Here is a 27,478-nt window from a genome sequence, read left to right as displayed (position 1 = left end):
CTTCGGGAGCAAATTTTTCTCCCTGGGAGTCCCGGTCCCGAAAAAATGTTTCCTCTGTTACCGGAATTTCCTGGTGCCCTTACCAAATATTTTTCCCGGGAATTCCCGCTCCCGACTCTTATTTCCCGATCCTTCCCGCTCCCGATTTCCCGCCAAAAATTTTAAAATCGAAAGTAGACACCAGCAATGTGCGTTGATAATTTTTAATTCTTAGCTCGCATATTTACAAATACAAACTTACTATGATCTTTTATTTTTCCGTGTTGAAGTTATAAATTATACTTTTCTTTGATAAAAAATCCACGGAGGCAATTTTTACTGGTCAACGTTAAATACTAAGTTTTAAATAAAATTCAATTTTCTGTAGATGCAGAAATTAGTAAAACTAAACCTAAAAAACTGCATTTTATTTAGATCAAGAACTTTTCTCCCGACTATTTTAAGTGGCGTGAATCATCAATGAAAGAAAATTCTGTATTCTGTAACATTTTTAGTTGTAGTGAATGACAAAAATGAAATATTACAGCTTGAACTCCGCAAATTGAAATTAGGACAGTTCATAAAGTTATCAAACCGTGAAAAATATCTAATATACAAAACATTCCTAGCAATTTTTTAATCATTCTAGGAAAATTAAAAGCGAGTTGTGAATGTGAATTTTGACTAGGTTCCCGGGAATTCCCGCTCCCGGCAAAACTTTCCCGCTCCCGTCCCGACCGTGGCTCCCGCCTAAAAATTTGGGTCCTGGCGCCGGGAATTCCCGGGAGATTCCGGGAGTCCTGAGACATTCCCGTCCCGGCGAACGCACTATTCCATACACGCGTGCACGCTATATCACACAGCTTGGCTCGAGCCCCTATATATAGGCAGCCATGTTCAATGAAAAAAAAGCTCTCAGGAGAAAGGTTTTATCCCTCTTATCTTCTTCTAACGTTTATATCAAAATTGAAGAAAAGAATCAACCCATAATTTCTGATTATTCTCGGTTCGAGCAAAGCTTGTATTGGTGTTGATGCAAATTTTTCTCTCTGCGCCGGGTGGAAAGTGTTTTCGGGTCTTCGTTTCGGATGCACAGACAGAAGAGAACACGGCTTTTGAAAGAGGACCTCATTGCGCTGTTGGATGTGAGATGAAAAAGAGGATTGTACGCGCTGAGAAGTTCATTCTGCCTTTTCAATTGGCCTTGAAGTGCTCGAAAAAGTCAAGATCAATCGTGGAATTGCCTCGCTTGCCAATTAAAAGATGTTATTTTCTTCGCAGCTTTGGCTGGCGATGCTTTGTTTCGAACGTGTGGTTTCATTTGTAAGGGAAACACGAACCGACAAAATCTGCAGAGGAAACGAAGGAAGACTTTCTTTAATCACTGAAAGCCCCATTTGTTCTAACCAATTAAGCACCTTTAACACAATTGCTTCTTTTATTTAATGAAGGGTTTTTTCTAAATAACACTTAAGGGAATCAGAAAAACGTCGTCTAGACGTCTAGGGTAAAGTTTTCACTGCAGTTTGAAATTTAACCCGTTTTAATTTACATGATAGTTATAAAAATATTTATAAATATATTCCCATTCCTACCTCAGCATTAGCTGCAGAGAAAACTGAATCAGCGCGATCATAGAAAACGTCCGACTGCACTCATCTGAGCATAAATTGAAAGAGAAACAGGCGATGACATCTTGACAGCTCGCAACTCGCACCTCTTCCTTATCAAAAGTTCCTCTTCCAACAATTAAACTCAGTCAAAAATTTATCCTTTCTTACTTAGCTATTTCATAAAGAGTGAAATCTATCTTTTATATGGGAAAAAATATAAAAAATGGTGAAAATAGATAAAACACTTTCACTAAATTGAGCAAAATGAACATGGATTGCCCTGTTCCTACCTCAAGAATATTTGGGCACATTTCACAACCCTTAATTAGTTCAACTAATAAATTACCTAGAATCCTGTCCTTTTATAACGTGATGCATTGTTGTCAATGAATGTAGTAAAAAAGAAACCCTTTTTTAGACCACAATGAAGAGAGAGAGAGAGAGAGAGAGAGAGAGAGAGAGAGAGAGAGAGAGATTTCATTCTGCCCCAATCGCCATTGTGCTCGTTTCGGCGTCCCAAGAGACTCGCGCTTTAGTGGAGCGACCGCAAAAATGCCGCCGTTCGGACCTAGTTTCAAACTGTGCGCGATCTCTTTCAATTGATCGGCAGAGCTAACTTCCAAGTTTCCAAGTGGTCGCATTACCCTCACTCGCATCTCACTCACACAGCCCCGTAACCAGAGCAGCAGCTGCGAATTTTCCGAGCGATCGAGTGCATGCCCGACCCTATAATACAGTTCGGCCCGCAGGGGGTCATCGCGCGGACACGGAAACTCGCGTGGAATTTGATATGTTTGTTCTGGAAGGACTAACCTATGCTCTGGCTCATCCAGATGCCGAGCATGTCCATCTGCAGGAGGCGATGGTAAAGCCGCTCGCCGCCCAGCTCGCAGTTCATGAAGAGGTGGTAGAAGAAGGAGCCGACCCAAGGCGCCACGCTGCCCACCAGGTGGCACCAGGGCAGCACGTGGCCGATCAGGTCGTATTCAGGGTGGTTTTTCCACGGTAGGAGACCAGGAACTGTCGCCAGAATGTACACTATCGGCACACCTGAAACACGGCATTCCTTGCGCGTTATTTATATACTATAGAGCAACTTTTTGAATAATTAATTTGAAAATAAAAAAGCCATAAAACCTTAAAAATTAATGTCTGATTAAACTTATTAGAAATTAATACAATTTCTTAAAACTTATGAATATAATTTTTAAAATATCTTTTGGACATAATGATTTATTGTTCTTTAAGAAGCGCAGGATTACTAAAAAAATAACTTGTCCACTTACAGCTTGCGTTATTAATTTCTAATGTTTTGTTTGTAATGTAAATTTGTTTTAAACCAATGACATTGATTTCAAATTATTTCCTATCTTCCGTATATATGCGTGAACTATTCCACTCTTTGAAATGAAAATAAGAGAAGAAATAAATATCCTTAAACCTGATTACCTTCAAATAAAAGTTTTTAAATAATAGAGAGCTGCTCACTCTGAATTTTGCTATGTACCTCAGTTTCAAAATCAATCTACTGAGGAAATTTTTGTCAACTATAAAAATATTTAAATCTGCAGTAAATCTCATTGCCCTAGGAAAGAATTCAAGCCAGATTATATATGCTGCTCAATATACATATTTGAAGTACATCGAGGCAATTTATCGTGCATCATGCCTGATGATGCAATAAAGCTGCTTCCTTTGTTTTAACCTTACGGCTTGCTTGTCTTGCCGCGCTCTACGTGCTCTATCATTTAGAGTTTCAATTTACTTTTTCATTTCGCCAAGGCACTTGGACGCGCTTGCATTCCACAGAGCGGCAGGAAAACTATCATTTTATCACCGGGCACGTAGGTGAGGACTATGCGAGGCACGGTCGACTTTTTTCATCAAGTGGAAAAATGTACACGCACAAGCGGTCGTGAGAAAGACCAGGGAACGTGTGCGGCTCAAGCATTATTGTGAGAGAGCGCGCACTTAGGGTTTTTGAACCGCATCCCTCTTTCTCTCTCTCTCCGCCCCTGGCAGAACAGAGAGTAGAGATATGCGCGCAGGTTGTACTTATTTGTGTTTTTGTGTGCTGTGCGCGCAAATACTGCGGCTGATTGCATCTAATCCCCGACTTGGCAGGGACTTTCACTGCGGCGGGCTCGGCGCATTTCCAGCAGCAGATTGTGGAGCGGAGACGCGCGCGCGACTTTGGTGGAAGCAGGCCAACCAAACTGGGCGTGACCTGCCGAGTGTCGCATTTCCCATCCATGCAGCTAATTGGATTCAATCTCAGCTGCTGCTTTGTCCGATTGCCTGCGGCCTTCCAGTTGAAATCGCTAATTTTCATTACGCGTGCCCATGCTCATCAGCAGGAGGCCGAGTTAGCTAGCGCACGATGAAGTCTTCATTAATTAAGGGCAATATACACTCGATGAGAGGGAGATTGCAAAATGCTTTCCCATCGTTCATTTCATTTTTTTATTCTTATCTTGTAAAATTTTTATTTAATAAATGGAAAGTTTTTTTAAAGCGCCTCATTACCTAATGCATGACCTGAAAATGATTTTGGCAAGAGTCCTTCGGATTTTGATTTAATTTTGTGCAAGTTAACTACGTCCCGCCTGGAAATTTCCCAAGGATTGCCTAATTCTGGGGCTCACAGTTTGTCGCTTTCTTGAAAGGCAGTTTTTCCAGATAATAATAACTATAACTTTGATCAAATCCCAAGTGTAAAACCATAAAACTGGTGTCCAAAATATTCTTATTTTTCACCCAACAACTTTTTCGTATTTTAGATCAAAAGTAAGGCTTCCAAAGGCATCGTAAAAAATCCTGCATATTTAAGGGGATAGAATTTTAAAAAGTACTTGGCAATAACATATGCAAAAATGGTGACACATTTTGTTTTCTTTGTTTGAGAAGATGTTTCCGTCCAAACGTAAATTTTACAAGTTAATTTCATCTTGTTTTCTCCAAACACGGTCCCGACTGTAAGGGTTTGCCCTTATTTTAGTCAAATTGTGTATCATCTTGGTTCGTCGTAATTGAATACAAATTTTCTAGGTTTATGGTTAGGTGTTACATCCCTCTCCCTGGGCCTCTTTGAGAATGTGGTTCAAGATTAAATTCAAAGCAGACCGAAAATTGGCGTGTTTGTGTAGTTTAATTTGTTGTAACAATGTTACATTATGGTTTCACCAAAAGCTCAAAACTCGTAGTCATTTTTTGCTTGTTTGCACCCTACCTTCACTCAATTAAATACGGAAATATACAAAAACGTTGACAAGCAACTATCTAATATTATATTAAAATGCTCAAAATTAAAAGCAAGACTTTTTTACTGTAAAATTATTTTAAAATCGAATTGGAGCGTCAAATTAAATGAAGTGAAAATGCGAGGAATGATGATAACGGTACAATCCCCCTAAATTTTTCCGATATAAAACAAGCAAACTTTGACGTGGAATCCACGTGTCTCTCCTTTCAACGAGTGCCTATCGAGAGGGGCGTAAGTTAAATTCTTCCAGCAAGAATTCCTATAAATTAGTATTCCTTGCTGCTGGGGATTTTCAAAACGGCGCAATTTTGACACCCTGCTTTCAGACCTTGAAATTTATGCGAGACGAAAATTAACCTCTCGCTCTGGTATATATGCCATGTCACATTCCAAGCAGAAACCCTTTGGACCGAATAAATCCACATCCTTCGAACCCCCTACTTAATAATATTTTTAGACTCGCGTTGGCGCGCGTTGCACTGCGATCGTCGTCTCTATGCAGAGGGACGAACACAAAAGCAGCGGCGCGGTGCTCACACCCCCAAAAACGGAGCAAGAAGTGCGAATTAATTAACAAGCAGGGGCGTGCCTGCTGGGTGGGCCTGATAAATATTCTTAGAATGTGGGACATAATGAGGGAGGAAGAAAGTTATTCGGCTTCCTCTGCACCGACAGCAGCAGCAAAACTAAACTTGCCTTCCGCCGGTGGGTCGCGTCGTCGAAAATCGATAGTTGTTTAAAGCATAAAGGAGCCGCGGGTGTTGCATTTTCATATATGAGAGGCATCCGCGCTCTTTTGACCTGCATTCGGCTGGAGGAACTAAAAGTTGTCGTCGTAATTGGCAGCTGGGTGCTGCCAAGAGCGGGGCTTCGACTAGGCCTGCCTGCATGATGAGTTGTGCAGTGCCTTTATGTCTTTTGCTCCGTCGTTGTGTGTGTGAGATGAGCTGCGCTATGTATGCGATCCTCGCCTTTGAAAAACATCCCATCCTATCGCAGTAGGCCGTGCATGTATGGCATCCGCGTGTGGTGATTTTAATTGAGCCATCGATTTTCCGCGGCACATATATATAGATGCTGCTTTATCGAATCAGACGTCGAGGCCGCGGAAATTACTAGACGATGATTTTATTGGATGCAGTGAAAGCACAGCTTGCATTATTGTTACCATTGCACCATATTTCATTTAAAATGGATCATATGTATCAATAATCTCGTTTCCATTATATATATACTCTTGCAGTCCTCATACTTGCGGTGGAAAGTGACAAGGATCTCGTTAGGGTTTAAGGTTCGGGGTTTTGACAGTTAGTGTTGTAAAAAGGCTGATTTTCAACAAATTAAAATTTGATTTCGGCGGATGTGGTTAGTCTCTGGGCTTCAACCTTGTGGAGTCTCCATGTGGAAACGTTAATATGAATTTATATATCGTTATTAATTTTTAACTCGCTTGTTTGGGCCAGGAAAATTGCTTCTTAAAGGGGTTTGATAGTCTAACAAATGTTTTGATCCGACTATCAGGTAGCCTTATTCCGTTTTTAACTTGAGGAAAATGCGTTCTTACAATTCCAAGCCGTTTGCCCGCATTGTTGAGCGCTCTTGCTTTGCGTGCACTAGCAACTGTGAGAAACCGAGCTTGAGTGCGGGCTGATTTGCGCCTACATTTGACTCTCTTGCATTGCAATGACGAGTCCATTGGGATTTGAAAGGATTGCGAAAGCTTTCCGACTCATTACTAGCTAGTTTACACCTTTCCAGCCATGCGTGAGTTAATTTCACGGGACGGATATCTAGCATTTCAACTAAATAATACCCCTGTGCGGGGAAACATGATTTGGTCTTTTTCTAGAATGGGCTTCCTCCAATGAGGCACGTGCACCCATATGATGTTATTGGGATGCGGGGTTTTGGCGAGTAGTTCGTTATAAGGGGGTAGGCATCTAAAAAGAGATGAACCAATCAAACAAAACTCAAAACTTTTTAAATTTGCTTTAAATTTTTGTAGAAATTCGATAAGAATGTAATTTTCTTAGGAAGTATTGCAACGAATGAACGTATAAAAAGGGGTTTAAAAAATTAAAGTTGATATTTTATTGTAACAAAAGGAATGGTTTAATATTGCTTAGTTTGCACTCACTTGATCGTCCAGTGTTGATTAGAAGCTCAGAAAAATAGTCTTTCGTCTAAAATTCCAAGCAGAATCTCAAAGCTCGTTAAATTGTAGCAGGACATTTTCAGCTTGTGAACCTAGTTCAATACAAAACAGGCTGCATGAATTCATACAGTTTGGTATTCATAAAAACTATAGAGGTGTGTTTTAGAATTGATTGGCATGAAAGATTGGTTAAAAAATCAGTCGATCCGACGCAGACAAGCGGCTTTCTGCCAGCACAGCATGCTCGAAAACACAACCATTCGTTTGATTGGGTACAAGTAGAGGTTTTGAAAGAGGAAGAAAATCTGAGAAAAAGACTTGTATTGGCAATTTAGAGTTTTGGATATGACTTAAAACCATGACATTTTGGGAGATACAATTAAGTGAATTATGTGTGAAAAAGGGCGGTTCTTCAAGAGTATAGCGACGGTGACCTATAAAATAACGAAATGGGGTTGTGAATTAAAATTAATTTCATGTTTGACGTTTAAGTATCAAAGAACTGCTCGCCCATGAAAAAAGGACGAAAGGAATTTTTCGTGTCTTCCGATATTTGTATTTTAAATTGTGACATTAGACATTATCAATTTCAGCATAACACTGCTTTCATTAATAAAATGTGGCCATTCTGTTATAAAATTACTAATGTTTTTGATCAATTTTTTCTGTTCGTGAATTTCGTGCGTAGAGAGGAATTAATAACCTACGTGGAGACTTTTTTATTTGACGTCACCGCATTTATATGATTTCGAAATGATCTAATTTAGAAAATAGGGTGATATGTCGCGTTCCAAATATAAAACGCAACGCACACGTCACACAAATTATGTCATCTGTCATGCATGACGTTAGATAGGGCATGCAGCAAAAAGCAATCCGGCCGCAGGCACTTCCAGATCGATAAATTCACTAAGAGGGCCGTCTTATCGCGTCCGAATCCCAATACACATCCCTCTTTCGTGTGAGTACACATTGCGAAAGGATGAGAGCACAAATACAATATCGCCCACCTAAAAAGCAGCGACCAATTAATCACGCAGACCGACTCTAATGCCAAATATTTGGGAGTGCTTGCCGTAATTGCCGGCGCCAAAGGCGAATTCATGCAAAAAGCTAGCGTTCGGAGGCGAATGAATGAACGCGAGCGCGGCGCCTACGCTCCGACGGCGAAAGCAACTAACCGCATCGCGCACACTGCGCGTTGTGACGAACGGTTGTCAGTGGGCCGGCTCATCCATTACGACGACGACTCAGTACACACACAATGCGAACAAGCAAAGCTCGGCGCTGTTATAATAAAACGGATCTCTGATTTATCGACGGTGCGCCAAGAAGGGACAAGCCATGCGTGTATAAAAATCGGTAAACAAAGAGCTGTCAGTTTTTGCATTGCAAAGAAGAGAAGTCTTCTATTTTGCCTAAAGAAACCCAACAAATGATTGGTTTTTATAACGCAGACATGAATTGTTTCAAACATATGAGACATCCTCTTTTTTAGTTGTTTTTTCTTTCTTTGTTTCAGAAATCATGAAATGATAATAATATTTGTATGAAAAAACGTGATAATACGTACACCTCTAACAAATAACTAACTTATAATTAACTAGCCCTTAAATGACATTTAGCTACATATCAGTTGTAAGAACACAAACTAGTTCAGTGACTCAATCGATAATTTTACCATTTTTTTGCTTTAACCCTATTTTTATAGTTTTAATGTATAACAGGAGATCAAGATCATCTCAAGATTGAATTTGAGCCATTTAAAATAATTTACACTGTTCACACGCTCAGTCAGTCGCGAAAAATCGTGCGAAAAATGATTTTTTTTCACTTTTGATGGGGCTGAAAAGGGTTGACACTGAATATTTCGGCTTCCTAGGGAAGATCACGACAACTTGAATGGTGTGCAGATTTTGTAAGAAGCCAAGACTTCTTTCACAGGCCGTAGCAATCTAATTCTCGAGTTCTAAGAGTGAAATTTACAAAAATTACGCACCGTTTGAGTTTTATTCACGTCCAATGATGAACCAAAGTGCTTTAAGGAGTGCGATATAAACACTAAAATCCGTTGCGTCGGGCCAAAGTCTTAACAGAAAGGTTAATCAAAATTGCCGGACCCCAGGCCAGAAATTTGTTGCTTTCAGGGATTCTGGCTTATGTATTTTTGTATTTCATCGGCTGAGAAAAAGCAAGAATGTAAATTATTTCTATTTAATGGCAAAAGCACAGAATACTCTCTTTTTGGAAGCAAAAACCCACGAAAATGAGATAAGCTAAGTATTCGTAATTTGAAACTTCGTATTTCCTATATTTAAAAATTTGGGCATATAAACCAAGCGCGTATTTTTGCTGGTAAAATGATCCTTTCGCCTCGAGTCGAGGTGGAAACAGAAACATCTGCTTTCTCCAAAAAAAGCTGAGGTCGAGTTTTGAAACGATATTTTGGCACTGTCATCTCTAATAATGCAACAAATTTCAGTTCCGAAAGATGATAATATGATTTCCATGTTTCTTATTCCAACAAAAGCAAAGAAAAATCTAACTCTACAAGTTCAAAACATTCGCTCTGCTGTCTAAACACAAAGTTTTCAAAAGAAAAAAAAACAAATGTTTTGTATTTATATAAAGTTGTGGACACTGCAAACAAAATTCTGAATGCCTGTAAAATGTGCTGTGGGACGGAGGACGGAGCCAAATATTTCTCTTCCATTTGCACAGCATTTGTGTGTATAGAGTTGATCGATTATTTTTTGCAAAACAAGCATAGGCACACTATAGGTTAGGCAAGCACATTTCAGAGAAAGCACTCGCGTGTGTGCGCACGATGGAAAATCGCTTGGGCAAACAACTCGACGACGACGACGAGGAAGCCATAGAGCAGACGTGCGAACAACGGCGCTGCTTTTTGCGCCAATCCAGTTATGGTTGCTCCAAATATTTGCAGCGCCTCTCTTTCCCTCGCGTGCGATCCCATCCATCATGTGACTCGCACGCGAAATTAAGGCGCAAATTAAATATATTCCCGATTGTGAAAGCGGATCGATCCGGCCGGGTCTTCGTTGCAGAGAAATTTGCTTTTGTTTATAGCAACACGAACAGAGAGAACGAATATTATCACGCCCTTTGTGAGAGAACCAGATATTTCTCAGGCCGCGCACGCGGTAATCGAATTTTCTTGTGCAAAAATGGCGTCAGAGTGATAAAAGGCTTTCCTTTGCCGAGGATGAAAGACCACGCGCGGCTTGGTGTCTTTCTCTTATCGTAAATCAATTTTGTCTCGCCTCTCAAACACTGCCGATGAGAAATTCGCAAGCTGCGATTTCATTTGACCTAGTGTGCTATGCATTTCAGCCATATTGATTAAGTGACTCACCGGTGGAAACTTCCAGACTGTGGTCGTCTATATTTTGTTTGTTCCGGTCAAGTCAAACAAGCAGAGCATAATTCATTGGATCTGCAAGTTAGTTGTTGAGTTAAAGGCACATATACAACACGGAAATAGATGACGGAGCTATTCCAAAATTAGAAAACTCTCTTTGTTGCGTTCACTTCTGACTTTGTATTTCAATAATGTGGTATTTTAAAACAGAATTCCTGATTGTATTTCCATTTTGGTATTTTTTGGAATTTAAATCAAAGGAAGTGTTTTTGAGGAAAATGCTCTGTTGACGGAGAGAATTATGAGGCACAGTTATTTGTATGCCGAAGATTTGCGGTTGTTTACTCACCCTTCTGGAAGTCGCTCGCTGTAAACATGCAGCTAACAAATTGCCACCTTTAAACACTCAGTCCTCACTGTCGGGCCAAAAATAAAAGCGCACACGCACATAATCGAATTTCGGCAGCTTTGTGTACATGTGTGCGCGATGTTCAAATAAGCCACGTTTAGCGTGAATATTTCATGCGCGAATTCAAAGAGACGCCGAAGCCTCCGCCACGCCGCGCGCAATCTGAGTAATGGACCACTCGCGGAATTGAATTTGCTTTCTCGCTGGATGTGTATACGTTCGTGAACGGTGATCGATGTCGTGACACAATATACTTCTCATTCCTTTTCGGAACTCCACAATCAATACGTTTTTAGAAGTCGGCTTGCATCAGGCAAAAGTGCCGCCATAAATAAACACAGACTCATTCTGGGCTAATGTAAATCCTCTGTACTCTCCATATTCACATTCACGATTCGTGCCGCGCACACTACCCGGCTCTTTTCATGCCGTTTGCCTTATCGTTCCGTTCAATTTGTTGGCGGCTAGTTCGCGAGAGCGGATATGGAAAATTCCGTCACGCTCCGTGTCACGTGCACTACGTATTTTAAAAGTATTATGATTTGAATCCACGTGAGCGGTATCACATAACCATATTTTTAAACGAAGGTGACATTAATCTGGACAGTTCTTGTGTTTGGAGCTGCCAACAGATGTCACCACCATTCATTTTAAAATTTTCATACACTGCTATACTGCGATTTCAGATTTAAATCTGGTATTGTGCATATTCTTGGAGTAATAAATGATTTCATTTTTGATGAGGCGTAACCTCACATATATGCAGTTAATCTCGGTAGAAACCTAATAAACGTTATTTTAAGAAAACTATCTTTTTGGTATCGTTTTTACCACGTAAGGTTAAGCCGATTTATGTTTCCAGAACGTCAAATTCAATTTTTCCCAATACTACCGCGAACGAATAGCATGGGTGGACGTGCCTCGTTAGAGGAAGCTTCAGTCCAGAAAAGGACCAGCTTATGTCAGTGACCCTGCACCGGGTCTTTTATCGAAACGCTAGATATTCGTGTCGTGAAATTAATTCAAAAGCACGCTGTAAAGATGCAAAGCAGCAAAGGCGATGGACTGCCGAAAGCAATCCTTCCAAATCCAAACGGACCCGTCATTTTAATGAAAGAGAGTAAAGCCCGTACTCCTCCCCCAAGCATCGCTCGGTTTCTTACATTGCAAGTGCGCGCAATGTGAACGCGAGCCAACGGCTTGGTCACTGAACCAGAGTATGAACAGGATATTTAAGACAAAGGAAGAAATGCAAACACCTGGTTTAACCTTTGAATTTCCTAAATAGATGAGGATATTTTTTGTTAAATTTTTGTCAATTGAAATATTTTAATGCCTAAAATTCATAGTAGGAGCATTGAATCTAAAATCGCAGTGCAAAAGTACCCGAAAATTGAAAATGAATGGTGCAAACCATCTGTTGGTGGCTTGGAAAACTTTCCCAGTTAGAGAATTTTGCATTATTTTTTCCTTCTCCCCCGTCGCTATCTCATTCAGGGCGCGGAATTAATCTCGAAACAGACTAAACCGCAAAATGAACGCTCAACGCGTGGAATGTTGTTTCGCTGTCGTTTTTTATTCGCAAATTTATCTGTCCGCTGGGTGCTCGTCGACGGTTGCCTCTGTCGTGTTCAGCATGTGAGTTTGTGTTTGCGAAAACGCATTCCAACCGAATTCATCACACACCAGAGAGTGGGCGGAATCTTATAAATGTCACTGCTGGAAAATTGAAAGATATACAAACTTCCGGCAGTGGGGAGAGCGAGAGCAGGCAACCCGCCAAGCAGAATGCGCGCACATTTATAGCGTGCTTTATCTGCTGTTATCTTCCGGGGATGTCATTAGATTCAGGAATAGCTCTCGTCGGCCGCAGCGCACACGACCGCGCGAAATACATGCCGAAAAAAGAAGAAGCGCGTGCGGCGTGTTAATTCGGCTCTAACGCCGCAGAGAGCCGTGCATATTTTCGGCGCTGCGATGAAATTGCGGCTTCCTCGTGGGCGCGATGAATAAATTTGCAAGTGAATTCGAGCGTCGAAAGTGCTGTCAGAGATGGAGTAGCGACCGCGTGAATTCCGACGGCGAAAATGATATTCCGATAAATTACGTGCGTTACGCACCGTTTTCTGCCATTTGAATTAAGCCAGCAGAGAAACTTGCTCTCATTTTCACCAAGAAGTCCTTAAACAATTTTTACTCCAACAATTTTCTTTCAGAGTATCATTCCATTAGGAGCACATTTCTTACAATTTAATCTTTACTCTCATTTCGCAGCGTCTTGAATAGACTCTCCTGCTCATACAAAGGTGAGTGCAGATCGTTCCAGAGATTCATAGCGGAAGAAAATTCTAGAACACCACTCACCATGCACTTGCTACTTTCATACGTGGGAGAGTGGATGAAATGTACTGCTGGTGAAGAGACTTTTCAACCAGGCATTGCACAGCGCGCATATTTTTCGCCATTAAGTCGAGGAAAATGTGGGAAAAGTACTTTTCCTTTTTTGAACATCAGCACTATGATTGGATAGTGCAAGTCGTGTAATTCCATCAATAAAAGAATATGCTTCTACCATTAAATCTGATAAAAATGATGGTTAATTTCCAAGAAAACTCACTGAAAGTTGTTCGTTTTCATGGCTGGACAGCTCATCGACAAAATTTATTGCCATCTTCTTCGCTGCTGTCTCTTGTTCCGAGTTAAACAAGATTTCGATTATATATAGTTCTCGGATTTTGGCAAATTTCGGCATTGCTTCCTAAGATTACGAGGCTAATGAGCAAGGACTTTCCTTATTTTAGTGCAGGAACCCGGGTTCATCAGTATACAAACAAAGCCCGGTGTAAATTTACGTCGAAAATAGACACTATCGATTTCTGCTCTCTGTGTGGGAAGTGCTTTGATTCGCCCTCTTTCCTTCCTTCTTAGCAAATTGAAATATTTTGAAATCCAATGTTAATAAAACGAATGTGAAAAACGCTTTTATTTCACACATGCGAAAACTTGCAATTTCTGATTTCTGTAACGCCATTTGAATTGGAGCCGTGTGCTATGTATAAATTAGAATTCATGTTGCACCGCGATCGTGGGAAAGCACGGCGTCAGATTAAAAATGAAGGGTCTGCCAGTGTTGCACGCGCTATTTATTCATGGCTGCTGCAGGCTCGTAATTATGCAGCCCGCGTCACTCAGCGCTTGGGCAAAAAGCCTACACTCAGCCGGTAGCAGGCGCACAAACAGCACGTGCTGCACGCGGCAAAAGCAAGGCCAATTATGCCACACAACGGACCAAAATGTCAAAGGTGGTGGTGGCTAATGACACTCCCCGGCAGTTTGCTGAGAATTGATTCAAAAATAACGTGCGCCGCGAGAATTTCCTCACTCGCGGGTGACGAACTCCTCTTTATTGTGCCGCCTTTGAAGTCGTACTCGGGCTTTTGTTTTTTTATAACGTGCGCAAAAATCGATAACAAGTGTTGCGTGCGTCGCGTCACAAAAAAATAGGAAGCACAATTAGCGTGTAAAACGTGTAGACTTCGCAGTTGAAAAAGATCCGAAGCTGGATAGTTCAGTGGTTTTGTCTCATGTGTGTGCTGTGCGCCGACGGGGCAACTCGTACGAGCCGAGCTATTGCCTCACTATATGCTTTGACGGCGCACAATTATACCAACCAGAGCTGTCTACGTGCGCACGCCGTACATTCATTAACCTTTGAAGTCGGTTGCATTTGTTCGCAAATGCTCACCAACGCTTTGATAAGAATCTGGATTTGTGCTGAGCATTCGAATTTAATATTTATCTGCCAGCACTCACGTGGGGAAGGAAAATCGATGCGATTTGAATTTTATGCGTTCGTAAAACACGAGCACTCAAAGAAAAAATTCTCATTTTGAGACGAAAAAATCGGCTCTCAAGTGAGAGTAAAAAAATTCGTCTCACTTTGAGAGCGAAAAGCGGCCGGCCGCTTTTGCGTCTCAATTTGAGACGAAAAAATCGGCTCTCAAAAGAGAGCGAAATTTTTCGTCTCACTTTGAGAGCGAAAAGCGGCCGGCCGCTTTTGCGTCTCAATTTGAGACGAAAAAATCGGCTCTCAAAAGAGAGCGAAATTTTTCGTCTCACTTTGAGAGCGAAAAGCGGCCGGCCGCGTTTCGCTCTCAAAGTGAGACGAAAAAATCGGCTTTCAACTGAGAGCGAAATTTTTCGTCTCACTTTGAGAGCGAAATGCGGCCGGCCGCTTTTGCTTCTCAATGTAGAGCTTAATCTGTTTTGTACTTACGATCGGCTATGGCAGGCCCCGCAAAACTTTATTTTCAATCCATTTGATGATCCGCTTGGCCGAAAAACTTGAAACGTCGTTCACGCACAGCATTATTACCGCACTTTTTGCCACTTAGGGACAATGCACTTGACATAAAACGACCTCAAAACCCGACTAAAAACGCCAGCGTGAGCCCTTGCCGCGAAAATAGACGGACCAGCTGAAACTGAAACTTTAAAATGTAAACAATGACACTGATAGGCCAATTTTAATTTTTTGGACCAATCACAAATTAGTTCTGGTTATAAGTTATAACCTCACATCCTTGACTTTGACTAGCGCGAAGTCAGTCTGAAAAAATATAGGAACAAACTAATTTTTTTCAAATCAAGAGAGATGCCAACAACAATAAAAGTGGAAATAAATTATAAAATAAATACAAAATTAATTAAGATAATAAGTGGTATAATAATTAAAATTATGAAAGAGTAAAATATAAATTAATATGGATAAAAGAAATTTAAATTAAAAAAATAAATAATTTAAACATGAAAATAAATACAGTCTTTAGGAATTATTGTTAAAAAAAACTTCTTAAATTCAAATCTGGAATATATAACATGCTTCATAAAACGAATAGCAGGTAGACTGGACACGGCTTAAAGAAGTATACATGGTTAGACTCTCAGTTACACTTTTAGGAATAAACCTTTTTTTAAACCAATTGCTTGCATAATTTTGAATGTTAATTTTGATTAAATCTTTAGAAATCTAGAGTCGGCCACAGGGACATCATAGATTTCAATTTCACGTACAAATTTACATGTTTTAATGTTTCCTGAGTGGCATATTAACATTGAGCAACATAATTTGAATCAATCTGGCATATTTTTTTGATGAGGACTGTCATCAGTGATGTAAATTAGTGATTAGCAGCATCGTTTTCGTCTTCTTTCATGACAGTATGGACCTGCTTTTAACTTGGAAATTTTATCAAGAATTTTAATTTTAACCCTCCAATTCTAATTAATCTGAATTGAATATATTTGAACCATCTCAATGAAGAAAAAACATAATAACGGCGCATCTCTTCCAAATGTCCGCAAATTTGCCTGAAACTGCCCCGATGGTAAAATGTGATAACATGCACCAAATTCCCGGGAAATCCTGGCTTGCTGGTCAATCTATGCATAAATGTCTCAAAATTTTTATTTGTAGCAAAATGTTTTCCTTTCCTGGTGCATGTTGGTCCATACTGTCATGAAAGAAGACGAAAACGATGCTGCTAATCACTAATTTACATCACTGATGACAGTCCACATCAAAAAATATGCCAGATTGATTCAAATTATGTTGCTCAATGTTAATATGCCGCTCAGGAATCATTAAAACATGTAAATTTGTACGTGAAATTGAAATCTATGATGTCCCTGTGGCCGACTCTAGATTTCTAAAGATTTAATCAAAATTAACATTCAAAATTATGCAAGCAATTGGTTTAAAAAAAGGTTTATTCCTAAAAGTGTAACTGAGAGTCTAACCATGTATACTTCTTTAAGCCGTGTCCAGTCTACCTGCTATTCGTTTTATGAAGCATGTTATATATTCCAGATTTGAATTTAAGAAGTTTTTTTTAACAATAATTCCTAAAGACTGTATTTATTTTCATGTTTAAATTATTTATTTTTTTAATTTAAATTTCTTTTATCCATATTAATTTATATTTTACTCTTTCATAATTTTAATTATTATACCACTTATTATCTTAATTAATTTTGTATTTATTTTATAATTTATTTCCACTTTTATTATTGTTGGCATCTCTCTTGATTTGAAAAAAATTAGTTTGTTCCTATATTTTTTCAGACTGACTTCGCGCTAGTCAAAGTCAAGGATGTGAGGTTATAACTTATAACCAGAACTAATTTGTGATTGGTCCAAAAAATTAAAATTGGCCTATCAGTGTCATTGTTTACATTTTAAAGTTTCAGTTTCAGCTGGTCCGTCTATTTTCGCGGCAAGGGCTCACGCTGGCGTTTTTAGTCGGGTTTTGAGGTCGTTTTATGTCAAGTGCATTGTCCCTAAGTGGCAAAAAGTGCGGTAATAATGCTGTGCGTGAACGACGTTTCAAGTTTTTCGGCCAAGCGGATCATCAAATGGATTGAAAATAAAGTTTTGCGGGGCCTGCCATAGCCGATCGTAAGTACAAAACAGATTAGGCTCTACATTGAGAAGCAAAAGCGGCCGGCCGCATTTCGCTCTCAAAGTGAGACGAAAAATTTCGCTCTCAGTTGAAAGCCGATTTTTTCGTCTCACTTTGAGAGCGAAACGCGGCCGGCCGCTTTTCGCTCTCAAAGTGAGACGAAAAATTTCGCTCTCTTTTGAGATCCGATTTTTTCGTCTCAAATTGAGACGCAAAAGCTGCCGGCCGCTTTTCGCTCTCAAAGTGAGACGAAAAATTTCGCTCTCTTTTGAGATCCGATTTTTTCGTCTCAAATTGAGACGCAAAAGCGGCAGGCCGCTTTTCGCTCTCAAAGTGAGACGAATTTTTTTACTCTCACTTGAGAGCCGATTTTTTCGTCTCAAAATGAGAATTTTTTCTTTGAGTGAGGCTTTCTCAAAAATTTATGCGCTGGAAAATTCGCTGCGATCGATGCGTCTTTGAACCGCGTGTTACGAGATTGTATCTCCACGCGACTCCATTGTAGAAAGCCGGGGATCTGGAAATTCTGGCGAAGGAAGGAAGCGAACAGGATGTTTGTGTGTCAGCAAATTTGCTCACATGCACGCTCTCCCTACGGACCATAGCACAATACTGAACACTCAACTCCATTAAAAATCACATCAGCAAATTCATGTCCGAGTTGTGTATACTTTGCCCAAAAAATTTGTAATTTTATCGAGAAACTTTGAACCAGGTGCTCCGTGATCCCTGATGGCTTTGCGTATTTCCGCACGAGCCGAATCGCTTTGTGTTCTAAATAATTGATCCACCGCCAGCTCCCGCGTCGTGACGAATTGGAAAAACGGCTCGGAATTCCACCTTTGGGAGCGGAATCGATAGTGAGCCAGCCTTTAAATTTGTTGGCCAGGTCGTAAATAATAGCAGTGGCTGCTAGCGACTTGTGAACGGCGCACACCGTGTCGTGACTGCTGCTGGTGCATTGTTCTATTGACGTGCGAGCCCTGTTCAAGGACGAATCGCCTGCCTTTTTTGTGTCGGCCGATCGGAAAATGGGAAATAGGCTGGTCTGACAAGCTGACTGGCGGGGCAAGGAACGGCGATCACTCATTTGCCCTGCACGCCAACAACAGCCACCAGCTTTTTGCACGCGGACCTGCGGGGGCCTACGTTGCTGCTTGCGGAGAATAATCATCACTAGGGATGCGGAAAGACCGACTTCGCTCTCGCTCATGTACGCCAACTCTTTTTTGCGCAAGACCGCTAACTGTGACGGTTGATTGTCAATGTAATAAGGAAGACCCTCAGTAATGATGACAAATCGCAGTCGACTGCTTGTCGTCATCGTCAGTCTTGAGGCGAAAAAGCAGTTGAACCTTAATGTGATTGGTGGTACATTTGTCGACGCGCAGAAGATGATGCAAAATTCTCAGCAGTGCTCATTTTGCCCTCTTTTCAACTGTGAAATTTCGGATATTTCCAGGGCTATAATTTCTTATTGGTCTCGCTATTTATAGGTAATGCTTACCTATGTTGTGATTGAATTAAACAAATTTACTGCTGCTGGTTTTTATGTTGATTTTCACTAGTATAACACGATTTCCATGAATTGAAGAAATATATTTTTCTAAGCGAAAATTACACTTTTGTGAAACGTTTTCTGAGTTGAAGAGTTGCCCTTAAGACAAAACTCCGCTCCTAAATTTTTAATTAAGTTTCCATCTAACTCCAGCTCAAGCCAAGGTAATGGGCTGAAAAGTCAATTAAAAGGTAACATGACTATTTCTATTTCTACTTGTCACTTTTTGCCTTTGTTAATGCTTCTTGTTCATTTTCAATAATACTTCTTTTTTTACTATAACAATTTTATTCATAAACAAACATTTATCAAAAACAAAAAGAAAAAAGGTGCTATCCATTTTGTCAAACTTTCCAGGTTTCCCAAAGTTTGGATTTTTCTACCGGCTGATTGGACTAAAAATGTATGATAAAAGCAGTAAAAAAGCAACGTTGGGACTGAAGCAGCCTTAATTTACTTCCTGATTAAACACGGAGACAGCCAAGTGGCTTCCTCAAAGGAATTTTACAAGATCGCAGCCTAGAAAATAAGCAGCAGCACCAGATTCGCTAATGAAGAGCATAATCAGCGAAAATTTAGTTCGAGGAAGATCTGATACATTTGAGCGGAAAGTTTTCACCAACTTAGTATGCAAAAGGAAAGCAAAAAGATGATATAGGACCCTCTTACGCGGCACCATGCGTTAACAACTTATTTTTTCTCGAGATAAACCTAATCACGGCGGCGAGCTCAACGACGTCCGGCTAGCAAATTGGCCAAGAGACAAAAAAAGGGGCCATGATGGATGCGTATGTATATTCCACTGCTGCTGCTGCTGAGTTAGGTAATGGAGGAAAGTTTAATTTCCTCCTGCTCGCCTAACAGCCGTGTGTGTATATGTGAACCGGCGAGGCAGACTTCGCAACACTCGCGCTGCTGAATTTATTCGCCATCTCGCTTCTTCATGAAAACAGTAACGACCCGCATTAATAAACAGCAGCGAGTTCAATTTCAGCAGGAGAATTTTATGGAAATGACGCCGCAGGTTTTTGCAAGTGCGACACGCCGTTTTTTTAAGGTGGGCGTGTTTGTGGCTGAATTGTGCGCGTTTTTGCTCCATGATTTATTATCTCTGCCAGCAAATTTTTGTCATGCTCACGTGAAAAATCACTCAGCTTGACCCCAAATACCGTTCTAAAAAGCGTACAAGTTCCGTCAGGGTGAAAATTGCAAGAGACGAACCACTACTGTCACACTCTGGCTGAACTCGTCGCGTCATTTGGAATTTTGTGATGCGAGCAAAGCGGTTTAGCTGTGCTGAATGATTCAGTGAATGGAAGAGCTGGTTTTTTACGACTGCTCGCGTGTGAGAGTCACTCGAAAAGTGCAAAATTCGTTTTAAAAGCAGAAAAGCAGGGAAAAATCCCTGCTTAAATTAAATTCCAATAGCTGCTGAATAAACATTCTTAAAAATCGATGAATGATTAATGAATTTGTGTTAATACTGAAATTCAAATTTTTTGGAACATCAATCATTCATAAATGTGTTTATTAAATAGAGGAATATCGGACATTCACACGCTTTTATGCATGTGCGCAGCAAATAACTTATTTTCGTGACGTTAGCTTTAGTTTAAAGGTGGTGGCATTTAACTACTGTTATCGAAGTGTAGAAAATGTGTTTATATCACAATCTAAAAATACTTCTACTAAAATTTCATTGATTAAACCTCGTCCATTTTGCCGCAGTCTCTCAGCATGCAATTGAAAATAAGGTGTATGTGTTGCACTAGCTGATAAATGATTCCAAATTAAAAATCAGAGCAAATCCAAAACGTGTTTAAGTTATGAATATTTTAAGTACATATTTTTCAAAAATCAATTATGAACACATCAAAATCCCCTCCTTATGCGAGCAGTTCTCATGGTTAAATGTTTGGAGCATTATTTGTGATCTAAACAATTTATGTCCTTTGTATGTCTCATTTTTCTCATCATTTTTAACCTTTATTCGTCTGTTTACCAATACTATTTTTGACTGTATTTTTTTAAAACATTAAGAATATAATTAACGAATTGCAGGATTCACAGATACTAAATAATAAAAAATCATCAGTTACTGGCTCAACAATTCCAGGTTAAATCCTCGACTTCGTCAGCTTGATCAATAATTTTGCACTAAAACAATCTCGGCACTTCATTTCCTGCACCTCAACGGCTGGAAATCGCGAGAGCACGCCGGGGGCTGGCAAAGCCTACATATGTTGATTTACAGCAAGGAAATGGCGATGGGTCTCGTAGGAATTGTAAACGCAGTATTTGCTGCGGATGGCCCCGTAAATAATACCCATCGTGTGGCACTGCCGCCGCCACCGCACATGTTGGCAGATAGTATCCAGCATTTAAAGTGCGCACGGGCTCGTTTAAATTGCTCAATTACGGCTTGGAAGCGTCGGATATTCCTGCGCTATTGATTTCGTCCTTCTCGTTTTCATCGGCGGCGCGAATGCGGCTGTTTATTCAGATATCTGCTGAGCTCGGCACCAAAGTTTGTTCGTTAAATTAGAGACGGACGGAATCGCCGTGTGCGCGAGCCGCGAGAGCCGGCTGAGTTATCACACTCAGTCGGCGTTCGAAAGCGCGCCCGGTTTGAAATCGGTGCCAAAAGCTAGGACAGTTTATTGGCTCTAATTGCAGCACTTTTACACGCGGATTTAAGAACAGTGCGTCTCCCGTTTTGATGCCTCTTTTACAGCCACCGCGACGCGCGCGAATACTTGGTGTTGTTAGCTGAAACTTACATATAAAATTAGATTGTTTTCACAGCTGTGCGGCAGCACAAGTGAGCAGCCCGGCATGGTCCGTGCAGATTCGGTTTCAGATAAAAGCACAGTGATAAGGTAATAAATATTTAAAAAAAAATATATTTTCTCGTAAAACTAAAAAATATCGATCGTTAAAAACATTTCTCTAGACGAAAATCAATAAAATCTAGCACACATTTATTTTAAAACCTATTAAAATTTCACCCTTGACCTTCGCGTGGTCCAATTTTAGGTAGCACAGGGGATATTCTTACCGTGGGTGAGAATATTGATGGTCTCGTTGTGGAAGTAGAAGAGGGAATGCACGCAGTCCCACACGCTCTGCACGGGCCGGTAGCCGGTGAGGATGTAGGGGTTGAACTGCAGGTACCTGGGCATGTCGTGCCATTTGAGGAGCTTCCGTTTCTTCTTCTCGTCGTCCATTTCGGCCGCTATCTTCTCATGAAAACGGAGCGGCACGCTGGGCCGGATGGAGGCACGCTCGGACCCGGATTGGCCCCTGATGACCGATCGGCGCTCGAGCTGCGAGGTGCGAGGGTGACGGTGGTGCTCGGCTCACTCCGAGCTCTGCTCGCTGGCTCGCTTCGCTGGGGATGCATGCGCACCACCGGGTCTGCCACTCTACCGGTTCTCACCAGGCCACACCTCCAACCGGTTTCTATTTACGAACACGCGCGCGTCTCATTTTTTCTCCTCGCGCTTCTAAGTGTGTATTATAGGAACAGATGTTCAACGAGTTTGTTTTTCGAGCCTTCATTTTTTCGTGCAATATTTACACTACTAAGATAAATTATAAATCCAGTGGAGGGAATTGCAAGAGCTCGAGGAACAAGGTTTATTTTTTAAACGCAAACATTTCAGCTCTTGGAATAACATTGTTGGAAATAAGACTTTATATAATGGAAAATATTTTTGATTACACTGTCCAGGCTATGTGTGAAGGAAAATTATTAAAATTACGTTAGGTAAATATTATTTATAAATTTTGCTATTAATTTAATTGTAATCTGAATTTAACTTGAATCAATTTGAATAAATTAAAAGTGTTTGTTGATTCTTAAGTCATAATATGTGTAGGAAAACATTTTTAATGCTGAATGTTATGATTAAAAATTAAAATTAACCGAAAAAATAAAAAACAGCTTGAAAGAAGATAATATTTTTTGTAGATGTTTATTAAATTTGAGTTTAAAAAGATTTTTAGCCAGATTTTTCATTTGTTTGAGTTGATAGTGATCCGAATATATTGAGTTTGTGCAAATATGAACGATGCAACATAAGTTCACGAATTAGTGATATTTTTTTAATTTGGCGATTCATAGAAGCAAAAAATCCAAATGAAAATTGTATTTAACATGGGAACTATTTTTAAATCGAGCAATGAACTACGAAGCCAGTTCCCGTTCAATCATGATTATTTTTAAAGATTGACTGTAATGGACTGATAATTTAAAACTTTCTAGGAAAGTACCCTCAAATTTTTGGATTATATATAGCTCAATATTTTAATGTTAGACAATATTTCAGTTAACCTCTAGCTCCATTTCTGTTTCCAAGAAAAATATAAAGCTTTTCGTTTTAAAATAAACAAAATATTCAAATTTTTAATTTAGTTTTATTTCCTTTAAAAATAATTGTAAAAAAACTGGAAACGCTACAGTAAATATTTAAACAGGAGAAATTGAAACAGTTCGCAAAATTAAATTTTGCTGCTCTGCGGAGAGCCATTCAAATGGCAAAAAAATATTTAATGAAAATAAAATATTAATTTATATTTATTTACACTTTTGTGGGTTGTAAATAAAACTTAAATATCATCGTCAAATATTATATGCCTCCAAACCAAATTATTTTTCATCTCAATCAAATCTATACCAAAAATAAATATAGAGCTTCAAAAATCGTTTTAATCTTAAAATGACCAAACTAAATAATGCAAATGAGATCTCATCTCAATCCAGAACAGGCGTGAATGGTGAAGAGAGGTGGACGAGAGAGAACCGGCGCAACCGGTATAAATCTCGATTGAGCAGCGGTCGGCCGGTCTCGTGTCTGCGCAGTGGTGTGCGCACTGGTGGCCGGCAGGAGCGAGTCATTGAATGCGAATGTGTGCAGTGCACCCATGGCCTGCTGCAGCAAGCAAGCAGCACAGAACCCTCTGACAGAGCGGCACGCTTGCTTTTTTACAACCGACAGCACTTAGCTGGATTCCCATAGGCTAAAGCAGCGTGCCCAAATCGATTTTCGGCTCGTCCTTCGCCATCCGCGCGCGCTCTTTCTTTTCCTTCTCTATGCGGCCGCACACACAATTGTTCCCTTTCTCTCGCCCTGCCTCACTTACACCCGCCGCGTGCATCAACACACTCGCGAATTAAGGCGTTTTCGCCGCTGACAGCTCTGCCTTTTGTCGCTCCATTGCCTGCATTTCCCTCCGCAGGGAAAACCGAGCGCGCGCTCTCTGTCTTGATTCTTTCCCTTGTCGGCTCCAGTCATTCTCGCGCGGCGGAGGATTCTTCTTTCAAAGGGCGCTGCCCTTTCCTCGCTTGCAATAAGAGCTCTCCTCGATTTGTCGGTTCATGCTAGCTGTTTCCTTTTATTCAGTAAAATATCGCATTTCAGCCCGCTTTTTTCGTATATAGGCAATTTGCTCCGCAGGAATGTCGAGCAGATTGCATAGTTTCCCCCCATCAAAGGAAATCCTGTTTCTCTACAGTGCGTTAATTTAGCTTGTGAAGGAAACACAAATTTAATGAAGATGATTAGAAAATACATTTGAAAAAATAACTTTTCCACTGAAAAATCTACAAATTTTTTTGGGCTTAAAATTCAACAAACATTTTTTTAAAACATGTGACGGGAAGGAAAATTGTGTGTATTTCCATGTAATGAGTAATTGTATACCACTCGTTAAATTTAACAATTTAAGTTATCAATTACTCGTTACATCCAAACGGATTTACTGCTGAATTATACTGTTTTTATAAGGGTTTGGCATTTTCAACGGTTTTAGACGATTTTAAGTATGATTCCAATAATGGCTTGGAAAATGCATGATTCGTGCTCCCGACACGATTAGAATTTAAAATCTTAGAAAAATGGTCAATGAAGTCTAAAATTCACAGCTCTAAACATAATTCGAAGACACTTTTCTTAGCCATCAACTTTACTTTACACTCTCTTTTACTCTAATTTCTCATGAAATGAACTTTTTAATATAGATGATGAACAAGAGCATTTATTTCTGTCTGGTACGACTTTATACGAGTGCTATTTGTGCAACTATAGCAATTCTTTGAAGCAAAAAAGATTGTAATATGAAAATCTGGAAAAGCATGGTTTAACAATCCGAGCGTGAAAAGATCCAAGACTTGCGTTGGGCCAATATCTCTTGAAGCCAAAGGCAAAAGCGAGCAAAATCACCGAGCATTATTTGAAAAGGGAATGAGCCTATTACGAAAAGGCAATTTATGGTGCTATATTGCTAGTCAAAGGTCGCGGCCGGGGTGGGGGTAAATGATGTGCGAAGAGGATGATAATAAACTAGAAGGGCCTGCTGGAAAACGACAATGCGGTTCACTTGGAAACATTATTTATTTGCGTAGAAGAGGTAATTTACACACTCCGGGCGATTTATTAATGTGCGCTGTTGCTGTGGATACACGTGTGGGCATTAATTTTTATTGTTTGTTCATTTACACCAAGCCATGCATAAAAACCACATCGTTCATACAGCAACCAAAATTAGTGCCTCCTTTTCATATTATGTGAATTTAATAAAAATGTTTATTGCTAATATAGTGTTAAAAATCAAATTAAAAATATTTCAAAGCGATTTTGTAAATTTAAAATGCAATTTTTCTGTAACAGTTTTGAATGTAATGAAATATGTAGGATAGCCTGCAGCTAAACACTAGAATATTGCTATTTTATAATTGTTTTAATTTATTCTTACATTTTATATTTGTCTTGTTTTTATTGAAATATTTTTAGTTCAAAGGAATCGATTCGCTTTTTGATTCAGTGTTGTGTTTATCCCCAAATGATTATTGTCATTATGTTATTTAACTTTTTCCTAGTTATCGGAATAGACTGGAAATAAATTAAAAAATAAATTTGAATAACCATATGAACAAAGAGCAACACCAGTACATATATTTATTGTATTTTTAATTTTCTCAAATTTGAAAAAACCACAAGCAGACCGTTAGAACCCGATAAATAATTTAAATATTTTTTAATTTATTTTTAACTGTTTTTAGATACTAACACGTTTCTAATTAATACAAATAAGCCTAAAAATAAAATGCAATGAAAATGCGCCCATAGCATCTGGCGCAACCACGGTTGAATTCTGAGGCCGAGCCGATGGTGGGGTAGAGATGTTCCGCATCATCCCAGTGATCCCAGTAGCAGTTAGTTGAATGACCTCTCACAGATGGCAGTATCACATTGGAGGATTAATTCATTCCTCACGGTTGGCAACAATGCCCAGCTTGCCGCTTTACCTTGTTGAGTGTTAGGCATAGGCGGCTTATGCGCAATGCGCAAAGAACATAGGACTACAGAGGGCCATTAATAGCTTGTGCATCTGTTCTTCTTCTGCTTTATACAACTTTCTGAACTGGTTCCACTGCAGCAGCTAGCTGCTATTCTGATTGCCAAGTGAGTCGCACCCTTTCGAAAAGCGCTGCCTGCGCGTGTCCCGGTGGCGCCTGCACTGCAACGACCGAATTGCTAACGCAGCCGTATCCAAAGACGATCAATCTTGGACACAGTTGCCGCAGATCGTTGCTCAAGACTCGGAATTGATGTTCTGGAAGTTTGTACGAAGTGAGCTGATCGACAGTCTGTTCATCAAAAATTGCTTGAACTCAGCCGTCAACACGGTTTGGAACCAGATCAGCGCCGAAAGAGCACTTGAAGTGAGTTACGATATCTGGCGCCGAAGCCACTCGCGGTCGGCGTCGCAGCGGCCAAGATGGCCGCTTGTCTCGTATTTTGCTCCCTTTTCGGCATTAAATTGGCGATGGTTTTGCTTTCGGGTGGTTGCCAATTGGATCCTTTCGTCACTTATTCGGCTGCGTGCAGCATGCCATTCAAAATTATGATTGTGGCCATGCTTGCTCATTCTCGAACATTTTCGCTGCAGCTGAACCAAGCGCGCATGATCGCCCTCTTTTGAGCCCAATTGTCAACAGCCTACGATGGTTTTTAATAAATTATTGTTGACTCCCTGCATCGATCAAAATGACGAAAATTACTTACATTGGAACTACACGTTCAAGCTTCAGCTTTCAGCACGTGTTCATTTGAAGAAAGAACATAAATCGTTCAAGTTGTTAATAATTTTGTTTCGCATTTTAATCTGGTTTTATTGTTGCTGTTTTATTGAACTTGTTTGTTGTTAATAGAGCAAACTGTTCTAACAAAATTGTGATTTCTGGTTTTTTAAATTTTACATTAGAAATCACTTATTTTCATAGAAACAAAAAATATTTTGTACCTTTTGACCGGTCAGTAAATGTAAAAAAGCGTTCTTGTTGAAAATGTTAACAATTCCTTAATTTTTAGATGCCACGACCAAGACGCAGGGAGCGGTCTCTCAGCCAAGACCACGAGCCTAAGAGGAGGCGAGTCGAGACTTTGAAAGACTGCAATCCCGAAGATTCATCTTATAGGTGAGTTTTAAATCAAATTTTTTCTAAACCACGCTAAGAGAGCAAAAATATTTCATTAACTAGAAGTGAATGTCCAAGCTTGCCCAATATTCTTATTCAGTGTAGCATTACTTGAGAATCATTCATTCTGCGACATGATCTTGTTTTCATTCCGATATTGCCTTGGCGAGTAACCAG

General features: G+C 40.0%; 1 protein-coding gene across 1 annotated transcript in view; it reads right to left on the bottom strand.

Annotated features, from left to right (window-relative positions):
- LOC135940187 (progestin and adipoQ receptor family member 4) overlaps positions 1 to 22,214 on the bottom strand; it is a 35,045-nt gene extending 12,831 nt beyond the window's left edge. The window contains exons 1-2 of the mRNA XM_065484980.1: positions 21,878 to 22,214; positions 2,406 to 2,642 (exon numbers count right to left, since the gene is read on the bottom strand). Of these exons, the coding sequence (XP_065341052.1) occupies positions 2,406 to 2,642; positions 21,878 to 22,046 (406 nt within the window). The 5' untranslated portion in view covers positions 22,047 to 22,214. The remainder of the gene's footprint in view (positions 1 to 2,405; positions 2,643 to 21,877) is intronic.
- Positions 22,215 to 27,478: the final 5,264 nt, after the last annotated feature.

This window comes from Cloeon dipterum, chromosome 1 (genome assembly GCF_949628265.1).
Source record: "Cloeon dipterum chromosome 1, ieCloDipt1.1, whole genome shotgun sequence".
In the NCBI taxonomy this organism is placed as follows: domain Eukaryota; kingdom Metazoa; phylum Arthropoda; class Insecta; order Ephemeroptera; family Baetidae; genus Cloeon; species Cloeon dipterum.
Note: the sequence above shows the minus strand (reverse complement) of the source record. Positions and strands in the feature narration are given on the sequence as shown.